The sequence below is a fragment of the Podarcis bocagei genome, assembly GCF_964188305.1.
Source record: "Podarcis bocagei genome assembly, chromosome: 15".
NCBI classification, from domain to species: domain Eukaryota; kingdom Metazoa; phylum Chordata; class Lepidosauria; order Squamata; family Lacertidae; genus Podarcis; species Podarcis bocagei.
This window is the reverse complement of record NC_138141.1, coordinates 30,465,521-30,486,700: the sequence shown is the minus strand read 5'-3', so window position 1 is coordinate 30,486,700 and position 21,180 is coordinate 30,465,521. Positions and strand designations below refer to the sequence as shown.

Genomic DNA, 21,180 nt, shown 5'->3' with positions numbered 1-21,180 from the left:
ATAAGGCAGCTTCCTATGTTTCTATGAGAATAAGGGGCACCTGCTAAGCTACAGCCCTGAAGACACACATGGAGAATCTCCAAAGCTCAAGAGAAGACTAATGCTGCTCTGGCACACAGATCTGCATGAGCTGGCCAGTATCAGTGAGAAGGAGGGAGGGAGGGAAGGAGAAGCCTGTGTGTTCCTGGGCGCTATTTTATTTTATTTATTCAGGATATATTTATTTATGTATTTATTTATAAAAATATTTGTATCTTGCTGTATCATAAAAAAAATTCAAAGTGGTTTGCAGCAATGAAACCAGAAAGCCATAAAATAACAACCTGAAAAATGTTTGAAAACATACATCCATTAACTATTGTGGAAAGATGAATTCTGAATTGCCTGCATAGGCCTGGTGGAATAGAAAAGTTTTCAGCTGGCATTTAAAAGTTGGCACAGAAGGTGTCTGCCAAATATAGTGGCATAGTGTTCCACAGGGCTGGGCCGACAACACTAAAGGCTTGGTTCCTTGTTTTTGTCAAACAAGCCTTGCCAACTCAGGGAACAACCAATGAAGCTCCTGAAGACCTCAGTGACTGACCTGGGATATCAGGCTTCAAGCGGTACCGCAGGTACCTGGACCTAAGGCGTTCAGGTCTTTGTAAATTCATACAAGGACCTTGGAACAGGCTCAGTAGTAGATGGGCTCACACAGTGCCTTACACAGTGTCTTACAACCAGCATCAAGCCAACTCACAGCTTCCAGGATGTGCAATGCCTTCCCTCGCCCACATTCTCATTCAGAGACTCTTGGGCAGGGAGACCAGCTTTCAAAAGGCTGGATCTCCTTCTCCACTGGTGCCTGCCCTCCAGAGACTGGCAATTAGCAAGAGTCTGAACTGGAGCATGTCTGGAAAGGCAGACTGGTGGGTGTGAAGAACTATTAGCAGCATATGCCCAGTGGGTGTGTGGAACATCCATCCACCCACAACCCTTTGCCTTCCCAAGAGCCCTGAAGTCAACTCAGAAGGGCAACAGACAGGTGGGGAAGGAGAAGGGGCTGATAAGAGTAGCAGCAGCAACAACAACAACAGAAACACCAGCCGAGTGTTCAGAATTGAACATGCTTGGCCAGCTGGCTCAAGGAATAGGGAATTTGGCAAGGAGCTTGGGAGGCGGGGGTGGTATGATCCAAATTTGTTTTATTGAATGGGGAGTCGTGTGCCTCAGAGTTTCTGAAAAAACATGTGCCATTACCAAGCGGACTTCCACACTTCTCTGCCCTCCTGATCCAAAGGGGAGGCATCTAACTGGCTCCCTGACTCAGGACCTTGTCAGCAGATGATGGGACTCTCTCCAGGCCCAGCCAGCACTTACCCACATACGGCTGGTGTCGCTGAGCTCGCTCTTGTACCTCACAGAGTCCTTCAAGACCTGCCGGAGAAAAGGAGACAAGGATTTTGATAAAATCTTCAGGTACGGGATGCCAGCGACGCATCTGTATAACCTGTATCGGGCTTGTGGTGGCAAAGCCTCCCATGTTGCTTTTCTGTGCTGGTGAGGTGGGACTGAATACTCAGCTGCATGGAGAACTACTGGCAGTTTGCAGTCCAACTTCTGTGAGGGAAAGAACAGCTGGAAGTCTGGCTGGGAATAAAACCTCACACAGGGGCAGCAGTATCTCAGGAAGGAGTCCTGGGACATGGGAAGTTTAGGGGGGAAAGCAGCCCTGGGGCGAGGAAGCTGAAGGAAAGGTGCAGGGTAGGCACTGAACCCTAAAACTGGAGGCTGAAGGAAGGGGAGGTGGACAACGAAGTTTGAGAAAAATGGTGCAGATGGCAGAGAATTGATGCCATCAGAAAGGGAGCGCCCAGGAGGCTGTTTAAAAGGAAGGGTGGCTCAAGGAAGCAATATGATGAAGGTAGTAGACTGGGAAGCGGGACCCTACCTCAGCAATGGGTAGCATCAGGACCACATGGAGCAGGTAGGGAGCTGTCATGCCTAGCACTGACCTGGGACCAGATTTGGACTCCTCAGGGTATGGGCTAGACACCCCACAGGTCTAGGAGCAGGCAAGGCCCCCTGGAACCAGTGCTGAGGACCCCCTTGAAGGGGTCAATGAACTCAGATGTCTGGGAAACCCTGGGGTGGCCCCTTGCAGTGGGTACCACTTTATGATCCTACTTTGGGGGGGGGTAAATCCATCTTTAAATAAATCTCAAAGACTTTTGCAACTTAAAAAAAAAAGATATAGGGCTGGAGCACTATCATAATGCTATAATTAAGCATATATTTATCTCAAATTTCCTTACAGGTTATTACCATTAGCTATGTTACTAAATTGGTGGTGACCAAAAAGGATTTATTTTGATTTTTAAAAAGTAACATTACACTATCTCAGTATTGTGGAACTCCTGCCCTGGAGGCCTGTCAGGCTGTTTCTTTATTAATGTCTACTGAAAACTGGTTTCAACAAGGCTTTAGGTCTTCAGCTGTTACCTTTCGCTGCTGGCTTTTAAAGCTGCTCTGCTTCCTGAAACCTGGATCTGGATTGAATCTGATCTGCTGCTGCCTTAAACGATTTGTTTTTATAATGACAAGCAATTCCTTGATCATTTCTAAACCTTGTAAGCTGCTTAGTGTGTCCGCGGACAGAGAAGTAGGATAAAAGTAATGAATCAAAAGAGGGCATTGGTTCTAGTCGGCCCCCGAAAGGAAAGAGGTGGAATCCTGTCTCCCCTGCCCCCACGCTCTGCCCCCAGCCTCTAAATGAAGGCCTTTCGTTGGCTCCATCTCAACATGGATTTCAAAGCAGGTAGGAGGGGGAAAGGAACTGGCATCACCCGCCCTGCACCCCAACACCCGAGTTCCACAAGCAGAAACAGGAAGCTGGTGCAGTTCAGGACCTCCAGAGCAGAGCGGGGCTTTGGGAGAAGAGGCTGCTGCCCTTACATTTGGATGTCCATCACGGAGGAGCTTGTGGAAGACGTGGCAAAATTTCCAGCAGAGGACGGCATTGCTGGAGAGGGGCAGCCGGCTCACGACGGCCCAGAAGGTGTGGGCTCCTTTCTCGTGGTGCGTCCCCAGGATGCATGGTGAGAGATGCAGGCTAAGGAAAGAATTCCAAGGAAGGGAGCGTGGAGACTATAGGGCAGTGCTTTTGGGCAACAAGCAGGCTCAAAGCCCAGCATCTACACGCACGGAACACACACAACCACACACACAATCCTAACACAGGTGCTTTGTTCCAGCTCAGCTTGGCCAGGCCACGATGGGCATTTTGCCCCAGCAAGGCAGACGCAGCCTCTGCCTCCACCTTCCCCCAAAGCTGTCAAATTCCAAAAGGATATTTCTGGCGTGTTTCTCTTTGACGGCAACTTCCTGAGCATTAATGGCCTTGTTGATGCTGACAGTCTAAAAAAGAAAGGGGGGGGGGAGCATTAGTAGGTTGCAATTGCAGCGAAAGGTAATCCCCCTTCCCACAACGCTGTTAGCACCAACTGTGTAGTGTCCCCTCCCAATCGGTCAATCCCCACACCCATCTCTGAGAAGATTCTGATGGATCTCTCACACTCAGCAGTTGCCAAGAATTGTCCCCCTTGGCACAGTGGTGAGGCCAATGAGATGGGCCAAGGGATGTTGAAATCAGCCCAACTGTCCTGAACATAGGCTGGCTGCGGATTGGCTGCAATAATTCAGAGGCAGAGTCTTCGCCCAGTGGAGGCTGGAATGTACAAACCCTGAAGGAACCTGGCAGCCTCTGAACATCTTCCTTCAGGGCAAATTTCTCAGACCCCCTCCAATTTTCCACTCTCTACTCATTCCACAGGTCCATTAGCTTGAATAAAAAACTCCTGTGCCTCTGAAGAAGCCCTTAGTGGGACAAAGCACAGCAGCACCTGACTCCCAAGATGGTCCCCCACCCCCCCACTGGTACATGGTTCTTGGAAGCAGGCCTGCAGTTGGGCATCATGGCCTGACAGTGAAAGACTTAGAATCGTAGAACTGTAGCGTTGGAAGGGGGCTCAACCCCCTGCAATGCAGGAACCTCAGCTCAAGCATCCATGACTTCCAGGCACCAGTAGTAGATAGGTAGCCGTGTTGGTCTGCCATAGTCAAAATAAAAAAATTCCTTCCAGTAGCACCTTAAAGACCAACTAAGTTAGTTCTTGGTATGAGCTTTCGTGTGCATGCACGTATCTGAAGAAGTGTGCATGCACACGAAAGCTCATACCAAGAACTAACTTAGTTGGTCTTTAAGGTGCTACTGGAAGGAATTTTTTTATTCCAGGCACCAGTTCTGGCAACTAGGAATGGCACAGTTATATGGGAGGCTGCATCAGCCTGGCTGTCTACCAAAGTCTACAGGGAGATCCTACCTACAGTTTCTCTATGAGCAATGATGCACTTCAGCAAGAAGTCAGTGTATGTCTGGATGTGATGGAGGATGTGTCTGTCTTGATTCCAGTGGTGGCTGAGGGAGGGGGCTTTGTGGTGAGGCTAAGATCTGGGCTGCCCTTGAAAAAAAAATCCCTTATCCTGACATATCCCCAGTTATCCTCTAGCATAGTAGTTTTCAGGCCACTGCCCCTTTGGTTCCATAAACTCAACCCCAGTGCTCGCTATCCTACCCTATAAAATGTATTATTCACAACAGCGGTTTGCATGAGCCACTAAGAAATATAATAACACATTTTTCAGAACGGTAACAATTAATTGCACATTTATTCAAAATTCAATTAAAACTATTTAGTTCAATTCAACAAAGGTGATGGCCCTGACCCAGTGATACCAGCTTTTCAAAGTCTGATAGTCATTTACTCCCCCAATAACCCCCCCCCCGGGGGGGGCAGTACCACCCACTTTCAGAACTGTTGGTCTAGGAGTTACCCTCATTAAAAAGCCACCTGCAGAAGACCCTGGCTAGGTCTGCTTCTCCTACCAACACTATCTCACTTTACAGTGAAGTGATGTGAAGTGGATCTCTAATGTTTCCAAACTATGTGTCATGACCTGTTAGTAGTGTGTCGGCTGCAGTGTGTAAGTGTGTCGTGTGAACGCTCCCTGCGCTCCTCCCAGGGCTGGAAAGGAGTTATTTTAACCTCTGGTGTGCTAGTAAAGTTGAATTACTCTGTCACAAAATGATGCATGTCTAAAAACTGTGTCACCAACATGAAAAGTTTGGAAAGCTCTGTTCTATAGAAATGAAATATTTAGTATACTGTTATCCGCAATCTGTATTTTTTCAATGGGTCTTATAACCATAACAAAAGATAACTTACATGAAACATGAAATAGCTTTTAGTGCTGCAAAGGGTGTCACAATCATAGCTATTCCACGTACGGCACAGCGCACTACTCAGGAACATTCTGATATATAGAGAACATTTCCTAGCACAGCCCCTAGAGAGGTTTTAAAGTACACACCGGAGGTTTGCACAATTAAAGTGAATGAGAGTGCTCTATAGTGACAAATCCACCTAAAGAAGACGATGGACTTTTGCGGTTAGGAAAGTGATGAGGAAATGTACTGAAAGGTGTGTGATAAACAAATAATTAACTGGAAGGCATGTAACCCACAAACAAATTTGGCAGGGGGTTGGACTCGATGGCCCTTGTGGTCTCTTCCAACTCTATGATTCTATGAAATAAGAACAAATGCTCAGCAATGACTGGACATGGTCTGGCCCCCACATAAGCTTTGTACAAGCAGATCAGGATGAAAGATTAATAAAGTGGTCACCCAGAGGAGTACAAGGACAGAGTGGCACAACTTTCCCATCTGCGGTCTGCTCTAGATGAGATAAACAAGTGTCAGAAGCTCAGCACGGAAGCAGCCTCACATTTCACTGCCTGCGCTTCTCATCCTGACTGAGTAAACTGAGGAAATCTTACAGAGTGACTCAGCACTGCCCATCACCAAGCTCCATATTTGGATATCTTAAAGGTAAATCGAGATTTGCTCTTGCCCTCACTAGTCCTGTCTTAAAGATCTCTCCAAAAAGCTGTGACTTTGCTTCGTCATACAACCTAATTTAGGGCTGCACAGAAGCTCACTAGCCTCAGTATTTGCCTCTGCTAAACTAGAGCAAACATACCACCCAACCCAATATCAATTCAAGCTACATAGGGCTGGATCAAGGCCTTCAAGTCCAGGTACTGAAAGTGGGCCTTTCTACCTTTGGATGCTCTGAAGGGAATCAACACTCGAGTACCAAAAGCAGATCAAGGCATGCCATGCCCCTGGTGCCTCTTGGTGCAAGGCAGATGTTAAAATCAGTAGCCAGTCAAGCAAACGGAACATACAACATCAACATAACATACCATGGTCCCCAACAGCTTAACTTGGGATGGGGCTCATCTTGTTACAGCTCAGATCAGTTCAGTCCAGTCAAACCTCTTAGTCAGATCTCCCCAAAGCAAACTTCTGTAGAAGTCCACCCAACTCTGAGTTACCTGTAACCATGAGGACACGTCACAGGACGCAGGGAAAGACCCAACATTTTAGGAAGGTCCTTCTAAGACTGTGTATAAACCTTCTGGGGGAGGTCAGAAAACTTCCAGGCAGGCATCAAAACACTGATGCTTTTCTCTTGAAATCTGTCATTCCTTTGGGGCTGTGCAGTGCCTTGCCCCTGAGAACTGGATTCTGCCTCCAAGGATTCCCCCAAGCATGCAATCTGGAGCGCTAGATTCAAATGTGTACTGAACATTCTGTGGAGAGTCACTGTTCTCTCTTCAAAACCACAGGGATCCCATGACTTTCTGTGAGGTGTTTATGCACCCCCTCTCCTCCCACAAAATAATTTCATCATCTGGGGGTGGGGAGAAAAGGAAGCCTTGCACTCCCGCTGAGCTGACAGCTGCAGTGTCACTCTGAAAAGGCTTCACCCAGGAGGGATTCCAGGCCCAGCTGCAGAATCATGAATGAGGCTTCTCTGGCTGAGTTTGGGGTGGGGGGGTGGGGAAAACGGTTAGGAAGGTGCAAGGCAACATTCTGGGGCCCTGTCTCCTCCCCCCTGCATCAGCTCACCATCCCTTTCCTGTAAGGTTTATACACTGGAATCAAAACCCTCGGGGCTGAGGGTTTCCTGGACCCACAGAGGGAAATGGTCAAGGCTCAGCTGAAAGGGTGGCATTGTCTAGCACTTCCTGCTCCAGCAGCTCTGTATGCAGCAAGTTCTGTAAAGGCAACGTGCAGGAAAATGCCAGCTTCATTCCACACCCGCCCGCCCCATGCATAGCAACAGGAAGCTACAGCCAAGGCAGGAGAGGCACCAGATGGGCTCACTGCTACTCCCCAGCTGATATCACAACTGGCATGAGATCAAGAAAGAAGCCACAGCACTAATGAGCTCCTGGTCCAAAATTATCCATGGAAATCCCAGAAACCCAACTCTTCCTTATCATAGCAATTTGTGGATATTAAGCTGTTTTTGTCTGGTAAGGTCTAAACAAGGATAATGGCTTCCTCAAAGCAGTCCCCTTCCCTCAAATTGGGTTCACGTTTGGTGCTTTGGTGATTGATTTGCAGATATGGTGCTTAAGATGCGCCACTAAACCCTGCCATCAAGAGAACACCAATCCCAGTGTTAGAAACTCAGATATAAGCTAGGAGCACTTTGGATCTAGGTTTTGGTCACCACAACGGAAAGTCTATTTGCCAGGGGGTTGGACTAGATGACCCTTGGGGTACCTTCCAATTCCACAATTGCATGATCTCAACTACCTTACTTGACTGTAACTTGATCTTACAAGAATTCATTTGTTCCCGTATGCAAGAAGAAGAAACACACACAGGGGTAACTGGACCCACGCCAGTAGCAAAATGCTCCTGGGGAATTTTGAACACCCGGACCACCCCGTCTCCCCTGAATCCAGGGCTTCCCTCTTGTCTCTGAGTGCTTCACTGATGACCTCAAAGTTGGTGTCCAGTGACAAATTGAGCTAGGACCTGCCAGGAGGGGAGGCGGAATGTCCACTGCTGGCCCTGTAGGAGCCTTCAGTACTGCAGCAAACCCACCAGTGATTATTCTGGGCAAAGCTGAAAGCTGGAAGGAGGCCATTCTGGGCAAGCCAGCAGCATCTGCCGAGGGTGCTTTGGGGCTCTGAGATCAGGAGGGCGGGGGGAGACCTGCAGCTCAAATGTTAAGGCCACAAGTCACATGCACCAAGCACAGCTCTGGCTCTTGCAGTGAGCCTCTGGCACAAAGCCCACTGAAAATGGAGGCAGACCTACCTTAGCCCTACCTTTTCTCAACAAAATCCAGGTCTTTCCTGCCTGCCCTGCAACTGCCCTTATAGGAAACTGGAACTACAAACTGCCCTGAATCCAAGAAGCAAGTGGCAGTTTCCAAGCCCTGCAAGAGGGAGGACTGCCCTGTGCCTTTCCATCACTCCCAGAGTTATGACATGGCACAGGAAGCTGGCCAAGCATCAGTTTGCCAGTGTGCTCCGCCAAGGGCTTTTAGCAGTAAAGAGCCTTTGAAGATGCTCCCCGCCCCCCTTGCAGGCAGGCCTTCCTAGAGTTTTGGGGAGAGGCCACAGCTCAGTGGCAGAGTGTCTGCTCTGCCTTGCAAGCAGAAGGTCTCAGGTTCAATCCCTGACATCTCCAGGTCGGAGTAAGAGGGACTCCTGCATGAAATCTTGGAGAGCTGCTGCCAGTCAGTGTAGACAATACAGTGGTACCTCAGGTTAAGTACTTAATTTGTTCTGGAGGTCTGTTCTTAACCTGAAACTGTGCTTAACCTGAAGCACCACTTTAGCTAATGGGGCCTCCCGCTGCCGTCACGCCGCTGGAGCACGATTTCTGTTCTCATCCTGAAGCAAAGTTCTTAACCCGAGGTAATATTTCTGGGTTAGCGGAGTTTGTAACCTGAAGCGTATGTAACCTGAAGCGTATGTAACCTGAGGTACCACGTACTGAGATAGATGGACCAGTGGTCTGACGTGGTATAAGGCAGCTTCCTATGTTACTGTGGAAGACAGAATAAGCAAACTGATTTGAAACATGTCATCATCATCATTTTTCTTATTTATTGAATTTGTTCATTGCTTTATCTTGCCCAGGGCAACCCAAAGTGATTTATGACCAACCTGGTTGTAGAGGAAAGTTTTTGCCTGGTGCCTAAATATATAACAATGGTGCCAGGTGAAACTCCCTGGGGAGAGAATTCCACAAATGGAGAGCACTGCAGAAAAGGCCGGTTCTCGTGTTGCCACTCTCTGGACCTCTTGTGGAAGGGGCACACAAAGAAGGACCTCAGATAATGATCACAGAGTCCAGGTCAGTTAATATGGGGAGAGGCAGCCCTTGAGGTCTCTTGAACCATTTGAGGATTTATATGTCAAAACCAGCACTTTGGATTTGGCACGGAAACTAATTGGTGGCCAATACACTTGGGCCAGGATTGGCACTATATACTACACCATCTTGCCCCAGTGAGCAACCTGCTCCATGAATTCTGAACCAGCTGAAGTTTCTGAACCATCTTCAGAGGCAGCACCAAGTATAACACATTGCAATAATCTAATGTAGAGGATACCAGAGTACAGGCTACAGTAGTTAGGCTAGCCCTGTCCAGAGTGGGGTGCAGCTGGGCCACTAGCCAAAGCTGATGGAAGGCACTCCAAGCCACCAAGGCCACCTGAGTCTCAAGTGACAGCAAAGGATCCCGAAGTACCACCAAGATACGTACCTGCTCCTTCAGAGGGAGTGGAACCCCATCAAGAGCAGGCAACCTCCAATCCACCCAGTCTAGGGAACCACCCACTAACAGTGCCTCAGTCTTATCTGAATTGAGTTTCAGTTTATTGGCTCTCATCCAGCCCATTACTGGGTCCAGCACATCCACTGCACATCTATCCCAGAATAAGATTTCCAGGGGAGATCCTCTTTTTCAAGAGATCTATAGAAAAACCCTAATGCTGCATTCAAATGAATGCATACCATTTAAATGGCGACAAAGCAGGACTTGAAGAATATGCAGAATAGCCACCGGAAGGAAGCTTTACAAATAATGTGCTCTCTGTTTACACAGTGCCCACCCCCCAACACAGTCACACGCAAGGTCTGAGCACTGGCACCTTCTGCACACTCCAGGGCCAATGGGGTCACTGGGGTCCCCAGTAACAGGTGCTTGAAATATCTGGGAATTTTGTTATTTCTTTAGAGTGAGCCTAAACCACTTCACGCTCCAATAACTACAGAGTAAACAGTCCTGTGAGGTTTCACCTCCTTCCATTTGCCTCTTAAAATATATATACAGTACATTTAGTTCGGAAAGCAATCAGATGTCTGATTTACCCAGTGAAACGGCTCAACACCTAAACTACTTTCTACCCAAACTTCTCAAAACAGGATATGAAAACAATTTAGCATTTTGCCTGTATCATGAATTCCATTGTTTGTGGTTATACAACTCCAAGGACATGTAGTGACGCCCCCTCCTGTTTTTATCATTCTCCACCCCCACCAATAAATTCTTGTGTTTCTCTTCTCCTCCCCAATTAAGACCTCATTACGAAGCACCACAGTGGTTCATGGGTCCACAGGATTAAATTTCATCCTAAATTCTGCGCTCTATTGGCTTCACCTACACACTGGAATTTACACTCATAGCGCAACCTTGAAAAACAGATTTCAGACATGTACATTCTCTTTCTTTCGAACCCTATTAAGCTGTTGGGGTACATTGAATCTGCCTCCACTACAATCAGAAGGTGGGGATTTGGTGGTGATGTTACTACCAGGTGTCACCCGGTTGGCGCTGACTCATGACAGGGCCTTTTCAGTGGTAGCTCCCCAGTAGTGCAATGCACTCCCTAATGAGGTGCACCTGTCTCCATCATTATTAACTTGCAGGAGGTATTTGAAAACATTCCTATTTATCCAGATGTTTGGTGGCTGAAGAATACTGTTCTAGACAACCAGAAGATCAAGGGATTGAAAAATGTTTATAACTTTTAGAATTTTTTTAATGTAACTTTTTTCAGTTGTTTTTAACAGTTATTTTTAAAAAATGTTTTATTGTTTTAAAATGTTTGCTTTGTTTTTGTTTTAAATGATACACTCATTTGGCACCCAGGGCATCTTGGGGTAGGATGGGATATAAATTTGATAAATAAATATTTGCTCAGAGCCTGGTATTTCACCTCTGCATCTTCTGTTTTCTTCTCCAGAGCTTCCCAAAAGCCAAGTGGAGGATTTAAGTTAACATAGTGGGATCTAATAGCTTTTGTGACATACTATTTTATTCAGAATACAATACCATTTTTTAAAAAAAAACCCCAAAACAAAACCTGCCAGAGTTGTATTCAACCAAGTCTCATTCAGAGTAGGCCTGCTGAAAATAATAAACCTGTTAGTCATGTTCATCAGCTTCAATGGGTCTCCTCTGAGGAAGACTAGCATGGACAACCTCCTACCCCTTAACCTGGAATCATTTTGAAATCAACCATTAACTTTATTTTTGCAGTTAGAACTTCAAGGAGCTTGCTGGTTTATGCTGTCATGTGTAAAACATGTTGCAGAAGAGTCTAGGAAATGTTCTGGAGGGAGAGTGATCAAGGAGCTCAAGCAGCCACTGGGGTAGGGTGGCTTACAGGAGCCACCACAAGCTTCCTTTCCAAAGAACTGCTTGCATTACTTCCCCATTCCAGACAGCCTCACAGTGGCTTGGAAAAAGAAGGGAAACCAAGGTTCCTCAGCTCCAGGGCAGGAGGGCTGTGTTGCCCCAGGAAACAGGGTGAGGTGCCCCAGAATTTACATGGTGGCAAGAGAGACTCGTCTATGAAGAAAGATTTTTGTTTAGAGAACAAGCAAGTAAGAGGAGACATGTTAAACATCTGTAAAATTAGGCTCCTATGGTCAGGTTCTCCTTCTTGGTTTCCTGCTCAAGTGAGCTTTCACGGCTGAGTGTGGATTTGAACCCAGGTCCGACTCTGACATTCTAACCACTACACCACAGTGACTCTCTTATGCTAAGGGGCTCTCCCCAAAGCAGAGACAGCATCTGCCAGATGAAAAAGAGTCCTGTGAGGAAAATGTAACAAGGCCCAGTGCAAAGAGGGATGACAGTGGCGGCAACAGCCCGCTAAGCACCAGAGTGGCAGGGCTCTTTCCACAAGAGGAAGCACAGAGAAGTAGCAAATGTGTTTATCAAAGGCTGGCATATGCACACACAGGATTCTAATTTTCAATCAGGCATATCAGCCTTGCTATCTCCCACAATTATGTTTTGCGTTACAAATTTTGCACCAGGTTGGGGGGGGGACCTCTGCTGGCGCAACCCAACAGCTGCATCAAGAGTCTATCCTGAAGAACTAAGCTGTGCTTCTCCTGATTCAAAATGGAATCCAACAGTATCCAAATGTAAGCCCAAACCCACTGTTCCATCTCAGGAACCGTCACACCAAACTAACTGGGAGACAATATTCTCAAAGGCATTCAAATCAGTGCTAGTAAACCTAATGCACTTCTACGGGCTCATTTGGATAACCCAAAGACCACCCCCACCCCTCTGCACAAAACAGCAGCACTACCTCCCCCATTCCCATGTGGAGTGGGAATGCCACACCTTTCTAGTCCCTCAAACAGAATTCAAGCAAGCTCTAAGCACACAGTGACTTTGAGACAGGGACACTCCCCCTTACCATGAAGGCAATTCAGGCACTGAAATGAAGAGCAATAGGGTTCTTTGATGGCAGAAAAGAAGCAGAAAGGATATTGACTGTTCCCACCCAGGTTCCTCAAGAGGCAAATTTCACTTGCCCCAAACAAGGAAGGGGTAGGTCATTTACAAGAGGATGTGTGTGTGTGTAACTGAAACATCCTTTAATAACCTGAATACACTTACCCTTCCACCATCAGTTAACATTTGGAGTGATCAATTTCTCTTATCTGAGGGGCTAACCCATCATTTTAAACTGGTAGCTCACCCTCAGCTTCATCCAGAGGCTGCTTCTGCAGCAGATCTCAAGGGTGGCTTCCCTGCCAATAAGTCAGCATGAACCTCATTATTCTACCCTTCGAAGCTTGCTGTTCCTAGCTTGAGCCATGAAAGTCTTTAGCCCTGCACTCCAGGTGCATCTGCCCTCTCTGACAGCTCAGAAGGTGCTGCTCCCAGCAGCCCTTCAGACTGTGATGAGTTGCCTCTCTCTCAGAGTGGAAGTCCTGGACTGGAGCTAGGAAGCCATGAATGCTTGTGTGTGTGTGTGTGTGTGTGTGTGTGTGTGTGTTTTCTCTCTCATGTCATTCTCAAGTCAACAGCTCACACCTTCTTGCCTCTAGGAATGTAGGAAAGAGCTTTATACCAAGAGGTATACAGTGGTACCTTGGGTTACATACGCTTCAGGTTACATACACTTCAGATTACAGACTTCACTAACCCAGAAATAGTACCTCGGGTTAAGAACTTTGCTTCAGGATAAGAACAGAAATTGTGCTCTAGCGGCGTGGCGGCAGCAGGAGGCCCCATTAGCTAAAGTGGTGCTCCAGGTTAAGAACAGTTTCAGGTTAAGAACGGACCTCTGAAACAAATTGAGTACTTAACCCGAGGTACCACTGTAGTGGTCTAGTTCAGGACTGTCTGCACTGACTGGGAGCAGTTCTCCAGGGTCTCTCCCAGCCCTACCTGGAGATGCCACCGGGGTGGCACCTTCAGCATGCAACACAGTTGTTCTGCCACTGAACTACAGCAGCCCCCATGCCCTTCAGTGTGTCAAATTCAGACAGGAAGGAATGAAAAATGCAATGCCTCCTCTTGAATGTATTACTCCCTTCCCCCCTTGCACAACCGTCTTAAACCTTGCAATCTTTTTGTTTAAGCAGCTGGGGTTAAGCACACTGGTGGAATCATGACTATTACTTTGAGCTACATTCCGTATATCAGATCATTTAAGTGTTGGGCTCGTTCTTAGCTCTTGCCTCCTCTCCAACCACCTGCCACTTTCCTGACGGAGCCTACCTGTGGTTGCTGGTTCAGCAAGTACCCCTTAGTTTGGCTCCCCTCAAGGCATTATCACCATGCTCCAGAAACCCGCTACTCTTAAAGCACGAATTAGGGATGGAGGGGGAATTGTCTAGGTAGCATGATGTCACTGGTAGCCAATCAGTAGCTCGCAACCCCCCCCCCACGAGGTGGGCTAACTCCCCCCACCAAAGCCTGCCCCTTTTTGCTGCTTGAAAACAGCTCCTTTTCCCGGCTCTGTAGGGTTCAACTGCTGTGACTGCAGGAGGCAAACACCAACACGCCCCCCCCCAAGGCAACGGAGTCTCCGGCGGGAGTCCTTCAAAGCCTTTCCTGCTGCTTCCGAAAGGCAGCCCTGGGGAACTCTCTGTTGCACAGAACCAACTTGACCCTTTTCGAGGTCGCGCCCTGCCCCCTTCGGCCCAGATCCACCCGCAAAAGGAGGAAGGGAGGGATGGTGGTCCTGGACGCGCCCACAATGCCGGCTGCGAGTGTTTCGCTCAGCCGGAGACAGGTGGCGGCGGCTCTCTCCCTACCGCAACAAAGCAGAGCCTGGCTCTGCGCGCTCCCCCGCTAGGCATGTCCTAACCCAGGCTGGGAAGGCGCCGCAAGGAGACTCCCGAGATGGGGAAAGCGGGTGGAGGCTCCCGAGCCCTGCAAGGCTAGATAGATGGAGGCAACCGGGGACAACGGAGGCAGCAACAAGCGCCTCCCTCCAACTCTCCTCTCGAGGAAATGGGAGGAGGGAGAGAAGGCGAGCCCCACCTCGAGCAAGCCGGTGCCCAAGGCTTGGGGTGGGGGAGGACCACCCCGTCCTCCGGCGCTGGACCTCCTCCAGTGCCAAGTCTCTGGAGCCGAGCGCCCCGAGGGTTCTCCGGCAAGCGGCGGCTGGGCACACAATGCGCTGGATTACCGCCCGGCCAGCCGCTCCTCTCCCTTCTTGAAACCCCACCCGGAGATGGTGACAAGCCCGGCAACCCCGGAGAGAGAGAGTATCCGCGCCCCCATCCCGCCTGCCTCCTGCCGGGGAGCATCCCGGGCGCCGCCCCTCTCACAAAGCCGGGCGCCATCTGCCCTCCCGTCCGCCTGGGTCGGCGGTGCCCTGCCCTTACCATCTTGCCCACCTCCATGGTCGGAGGCTGCTGCTACTGCTGCTGGGGCCGCCGCCGGTGGCGGCGACGGGGCGGGTCTCTCCCGCCCTCCTCTCCTCCCTGCTCCAGCTACGGTGAGATGCCCATGCCCAGGGCGGCGCTCCTTCCAAGAGAGAGGACCAGACGAGGGGGCGGCGGCGATGGTGGCGACCCCACGGCCGCCCCTCTCCGGCGGTGGGATTGCGCCGCCCGCCGCGCCCAGGCGCAGCGCCGGAGTGAGCGAGCAAGCGAGCGAGCGCGGACGCGTCTGCGTGTGTGCTCAGAATGACAAAAGGCCGCCGCCGCCGCTCGCTCGCGCCCGCCCAGCTCTCCCCTCCCCTCCCCGGAAGGGCAGCGGGAGGGAAGCAGGCAGGCAGGGCTTCTCACCCCCCACCCCCGGCTCAGGCGGCACAAAGGAAGACACCGTGGAGAAGCAGCGGCCGCCCGCCGGGCCAGGCCCGGCACAGACCCAGCCAAGGCGGCGGGAAGGAGGAGTTTGCGCGGCAGCGCCCACGCGGGTAGAGACCCTCCTGCTGCCTGGAGGGGTCACCAGAGCGCCGGCCAGGCAGCTTCACCGCCCCCCAGAGGATCGCCACTTTGCAGAGAGATGGCGAGGAGAGGAGCGAAACTCCCAAGCAGCAGCCCCCCCCCCCCAGGACTGCCTGGAAAGGATAGCCTGAGGTTAGGAGGATTGGGATGGTGGGAGGACCAGCCCCCACCCCACATTCGCACCAGTCCTCTCTCTATCCACCACCGTCTCTCATCCCCCAACTCCATCAACTCCACTCTCCGCATGTCATGGTTGGCTTAGAGAATCTTTAGGCTGCCCATCAATTGCTTACTCGGTTCTTATAGGCAGCCCTGTTTAGGGAAGTTTTTAATGTTTGAAGTTTTATTCTGTTTTTAGTGTTCGGCTGGGAGCTGCCCAGAGTGGCTGGGGACCAGCCAGATGGGTGGGATAATAATAATAATAATAATAATAATAATAATAATAATAATAATAATTTCATCTGGGGAAATAGAATCATACAATTGTAGAGTTGGAAGGGACCCTGAGGGTCATCTAGTCCAACCCCTTGCAATACAGGAATGTCGGCTAAAGCATCCATGGCAGATGGCCATCCAACCTCTGCTTAAAAACCTCCAGTGAAGGAGAGGCCATCACCTCTCATGGGAGGCTGTTCCACTGTCCATGTGACAGCCCTTGAGATATGGCTATCATATCTCCTCTCAGTCTCTTCTTCTCCAGGCTAAACATACCCAGCTCCTTCAGCCATTCCTCCTAAAGCTTAGTTTCCAGACCCTTGATCATCTTGGTTGCTCTCCACTGTACATGCTCCAGATTGTCAACATCCTTCTTAAACTGTGGCATCCAGAATTGGACATGGTATTCCAGGTGCGGGCTGCCAGGCCCCTGGGTCCATATAGCTCACTACTGGCTGGCAACAGCTCTAACCAGGGTTTTCAGCAGGGACCTTTGCTGAGGATTGAGCCTGGGGCCTTCTGTGGACAAAGCAGGCACCCTTCTCTCATTATCCCCTCTCAGATTAATGTTCCCCTAGCAGCACCTCCTATTGCTCCTCACAAGTGTTGGATGGAAAAGTAGACAAAGGTGTTCATCCTGCCTCTGAGGCCCTTTGCAGTGCCAGCAGCTCAACTTAAACCATATCTGCACTGAAGCCACCACAAAGAACAAAAGGTGGCCCAGCACAACACTCCCTATAACAATAAGACCACCTTGTCACAGTAGCCTCTGAAAGAATGATGTGGAAAGGTGGGATAAATTTTTTTTGATAAAGAAAGCAGTGCTGGTTTTCTTTCCGTGAACTCTGGCACTCTTCACATGCTCCTTTCCCTCACAACCAGCATTCAAAAGCAATAGCTTCCATAAACTTGACCTTTGGCCTTTTCCTCCCTGCCTCTCCTTTAAAATTTTGTGGAAGGGGACAACAAGAGCCTTCTGGCCCCTTCCTCTGAAAAGCCTGGACCATATCACCACTGAATAGAACCAAAGGAACTGGTGGGGCTTGTCCCACAACAGCCCACCAGCACCAGCCTTTATCATATTACACCTTTATCATATTACACCTTTATGTGGATTTAATTGTAAGCCAACTTGGAAACTGGAAACTTGGAAACTGGTCTTAAAACACACACCAAGTTGCAGGATGAGATCTGAAGTGCAGACAAGCTGGAGTGGGGTCAAAAGTAGAATTGAGGGCAGAAGTCACCTGAGTGGAAGAAGCAAGCCTTGGCACAGTGACTGTGCATGAAAGTAGGAAGAGTGCTGCTGAACCAGGCCAGTGGCCCTTGTGGCCCAGCATCCTCTTCTCACAGTGGTCAACCAGATGCCCAGTTGGGGAAACCCACAAGCAGGACCTGAGCACAACAAGAACCCTCCTATGGTTTCCAGCAATGGGTGTTTAAAAGCATTATTGCTTCCACAATGGCAGAACATAGCTACTGTAGCTAGTTAGTCATCAATAGCCATTTCCTCCATGAATTTGTCTAATCCTCATTCACAGCCATCTAGGTTGGTGGCCCTACACAGTCTGCACTGTAAGGAGACTCCCAGGGACTTGGTACCACAAGGTCTGCTCTTTCTATCCCACAGAAGCCTACATGAGCACTGTAATGACAAGCTCAACACTGCAGTCACTTGCCCACCACACTCTCCCAGCCATTAGCACACACACTGCCCATCTGATTGCAAAATGCAGTCCTGCAAAACTGCACATTGCTGATTTCCGGTTCTCTTTGTGTTTCGCACCCCAAGTGCTAAGTCATTTCCCCTCTGAGAGACCTGGAAGTGACAGGAAAGGACACAAAGCCTAAGAAGGATAATAGCTCCTTTTTGCATAGCAAGATAGCAGAATCAGTGCAGTCCATACACTTAAATACTTGGACTTTAATTGACATTTTTGCCTAACTCGTTTTTGAGTGGTGTGTGATTGTTAAAAACATGATAATTTGCCACACAGTGTCAGTCAAAGAATTGGTCGACTCCAGCCCTCTGCATGCAACTGTGGCCCACCAGGAGCTACAGGAAAGCTCAGAGGCAGGGCAAGATGGGCAAGAACCCCTTTGGTTTCCAATACCCCATAATTGAAGCTATCCCGATTCTAAATAAAGAGGCTTTGCTCTGAGCTATTATGGCCAAGAATATAGTCATAATGTCTATTAATGTTTCTTACTGTTCTTTGAAAGCTATCACAATGTACTGTGGTAATGAAATCTACAGGAGTTCCCCACCCCCACCCAACAGGCTGCAAACCTTTGGAATTTCATACGTGCAGTCAAGAACAAAGCCACTTAAAGATGACAGATTGAAGTTTTAAAAAGGAATTTAAGATCATGATTTGCCTTTTAGGTTCTTGGAGGCAACACAGCACACACTTCAGTCAGCTATAAAAACTGATGGGACACTGCCTTCTAAGAACAGAAGCGGAACCAGGAAGCCTAGCAAGGTGACAGCCACCAATACCTGGCTATATCCAATTAATGAAAGCCAATAAGGGGGATGGTTGGGGTTAGCACCCCTGCAGAGGCCCAGCTTAGCTACCAAAGGCCTGAGTTTAAAAAAAGTGTCCTAGCCTGCTTTCTCAAACCTGAGGGTGGCACCAGGCATATTTCCCTGGGAAGAGCATTCCACAGATGGGGCACTATTTAAAAGGCCCATTCTCATGTTTTACATTTCTTTTTTGGGGGGTGGTTTCTGAGCATTGCTAGTTTTTCCTTCTGTCAAATAGGAACTGTGTAACTTCTTACATTTCCAGATGTGTACCTGGGCCCCCTAATCTACTTGCAGTTCACATTCAGAAATATGCATCATAGGTTAGGCAAGAAAAGTGGAAGTTTGCCTCAGGAGGGATGTAAACTACAATTCTTCAAGCTGAGAGCAGAGCAAAAGGCAGCTCCAGCAGCTTTAGAATCAACCAGCTGAATTGTGTGGGGTGGTTTTTTTTCCATATAAAAAGAAGTGTCAGACAGCTTCTGCTTCATTATTGCAACTGAAGTATTGGGGGATGCTCAGCAACACCTGCTGCCTCAAGCATCTTAAGAAAAAGCAGTGCTGCTACTGCTTATTGTGGCTTCCAGCTAACAGGAACAAATTGTCCAAGTAGCACAGAACAAGAGCAAAAGCTCCCACGCCAAGCTGGGCTAAATGAGGGTTTGGGTGGAAATGCAGTTTCCTTTGCTGTGAAATCCCAAGTGGGCCAACAGCCAGCTTCTCCCTAAGCAGGCGGTGCAAAAAATAAATAAATCCCGTTTCAGGGCAGCCTTGGGCAAGACGTTATGTAGGAGGCTTGTTTTAGAAGACAGAGGCCCCTCCCCAATTTTGCTGAAGCAGCCTATGGAGCAGCACAAACTGGCTCCCATATCCAACAGTGATGGAAAAAATCCTCATTAACAGCCACAGTGGTGAAGCACCCCTGCACCTTGCCACTAGGCTTGGGAGGTGGGGAAAACATTTCTCATTCCCAGGGGCCAGCCTTGTAGATAGCTGTGTAACGTTTCTAGATTTCAAGGTATCTGCCTCAGGAGAATTGTTTAAAGACACAGGATACCATTTGACTGCTGGCTAGGCAGGGTTGCTTCTAGCAGCTGCCTGGAGATCACATGCCAGCTTCTCTGAGGAAAAACAGGTGGCTCACCTGTCATTGAGGTGCATGAATTGTGGTTGTCTTTGCAGCCATACATCTAGCTCCTGCATCTGCTGCATGGGTATTGTTTTGGAACCTTCTGGAGGTGGGCATTTTGGTGGGCCACTCTTCCCCACCCTCCATGTTTATTCTCAAGGGGGCATGGCTGCTGCCTCTGAAACCACATGCAGCAGCTATGTAAAAAGTACCCTTGTCAAGAAGCCCACAAAAGTTACTAGCCTGCAAAAATGCCTACTAGCTTGCTGGAGCACTGGCAGAGGAGGGATAGGGGACTCCATTCCTCTCCTAGCATCCTACTGAATTCCTATTCTGGGTGCAAAGGAAGGGTCTTCACTTTTTCCGGCAAAGCCACTTAGGTTTCTGTACTGGGGGACAGAGGAAGGACTAAATGCTCTGCTGCCTTCTGCCAGCTCATTCACTTGCCTACATGGAATTACTTGTCACCTATGATTACCTGGTAGGCGTGTAAATACGAAGCTTTGACCAAGAGCAGGCTAAGGTAGCAAGCACAGCAGGGATGGAGGGTGGATTGTGAGATTACACAGATGACCATTCAAATAATTACAGTTACAGGAAAGAAACCAGTTCTTTTCCTTTGAGGTCACACACATGGAGCTTAGCACAGCCCCTTCAAAGGAAAAATCCACCCTGAGATGAGCATCAAAGCTGTAGTGGTGGATAAAGGCTACTCTTTAGCATTCCCATTGGAGATATAAGCAACCATTAAAGTGTTATCCAACACCTGCTGATAGATTTGGGCTGGAGTGGCTACTACAGGCAACGGAGTATCCAGCAGTCTTTGTATGGAGTGTTGGGGGGTTGGAACAGGGGCTGATTAGTTTACTAGTCTGTTGATAGTATGCTGCATTAACACCTTGTACTATTACCTGGGACAGCATCCATGTCTGCTGGACTCGGTCTCACTAAGAAGGAACAAACAAATAATATTGAGCAGAACACTTATTAGTGAAGACACAGGCACTTTCCCAAAATACTATGGAAAGCCTCTTCTGTGTCAATTGCTTTTTTCTCCCAATGCCTCTGTTTTTAGGTGGCAACAAAGGAGGGCTCTACCATATTTCAAAAGGGAAAATGTTCTGGCTGGACACCCTCTGGCAGCTCTGAGAGGCCACAGATGCAGAACCACATGCAGAGATCTGAGGACCAAGAGGGGGAGGACCAAACACCAAGATCCAGGTTTTTCTGAGCTAGGGAAATGGGAAAAGTCATGAAAAAGATGAACGTAGGGAGAGGAAGTAGTCAGTCAGAGCAGTGGTGAAAGGGTCACAAGAGGAACAGAGAGAAGAGGTCCCTGCAGGCTCACACTTTCATGCTTGAACAGAGAAGGGGCAACTACTTTAAGCCCCATGACCACACTAACTCACTTTCTGCAGCTGCCTCACAGCTTTCTCCTGCCACCATACAGCCTTGGGA

The 21,180-nt window shown here is 48.8% G+C and overlaps 1 protein-coding gene across 4 annotated transcripts in view; it reads right to left on the bottom strand.

Moving 5' to 3' along the window:
• HIP1 (huntingtin interacting protein 1) overlaps positions 1-21,180 on the bottom strand; it is a 71,652-nt gene that overhangs the window by 23,902 nt on the left and 26,570 nt on the right. For 2 of the 4 annotated variants that reach the window (XM_081172276.1, XM_081172273.1), the window contains exons 2-4: positions 3,333-3,396; positions 2,935-3,077; positions 1,360-1,416 (exon numbers count right to left, since the gene is read on the bottom strand). In XM_081172276.1, coding sequence (XP_081028402.1) covers positions 1,360-1,365 — 6 coding nt within the window. In that variant the 5' untranslated portion in view covers positions 1,366-1,416; positions 2,935-3,077; positions 3,333-3,396. Of the gene's footprint in view, positions 1-1,359; positions 1,417-2,934; positions 3,078-3,332; positions 3,397-6,306; positions 6,326-15,064; positions 15,323-21,180 lie in introns of those variants that run through there. The other 2 variants (XM_081172274.1, XM_081172275.1) reach the window with 2 other exon arrangements.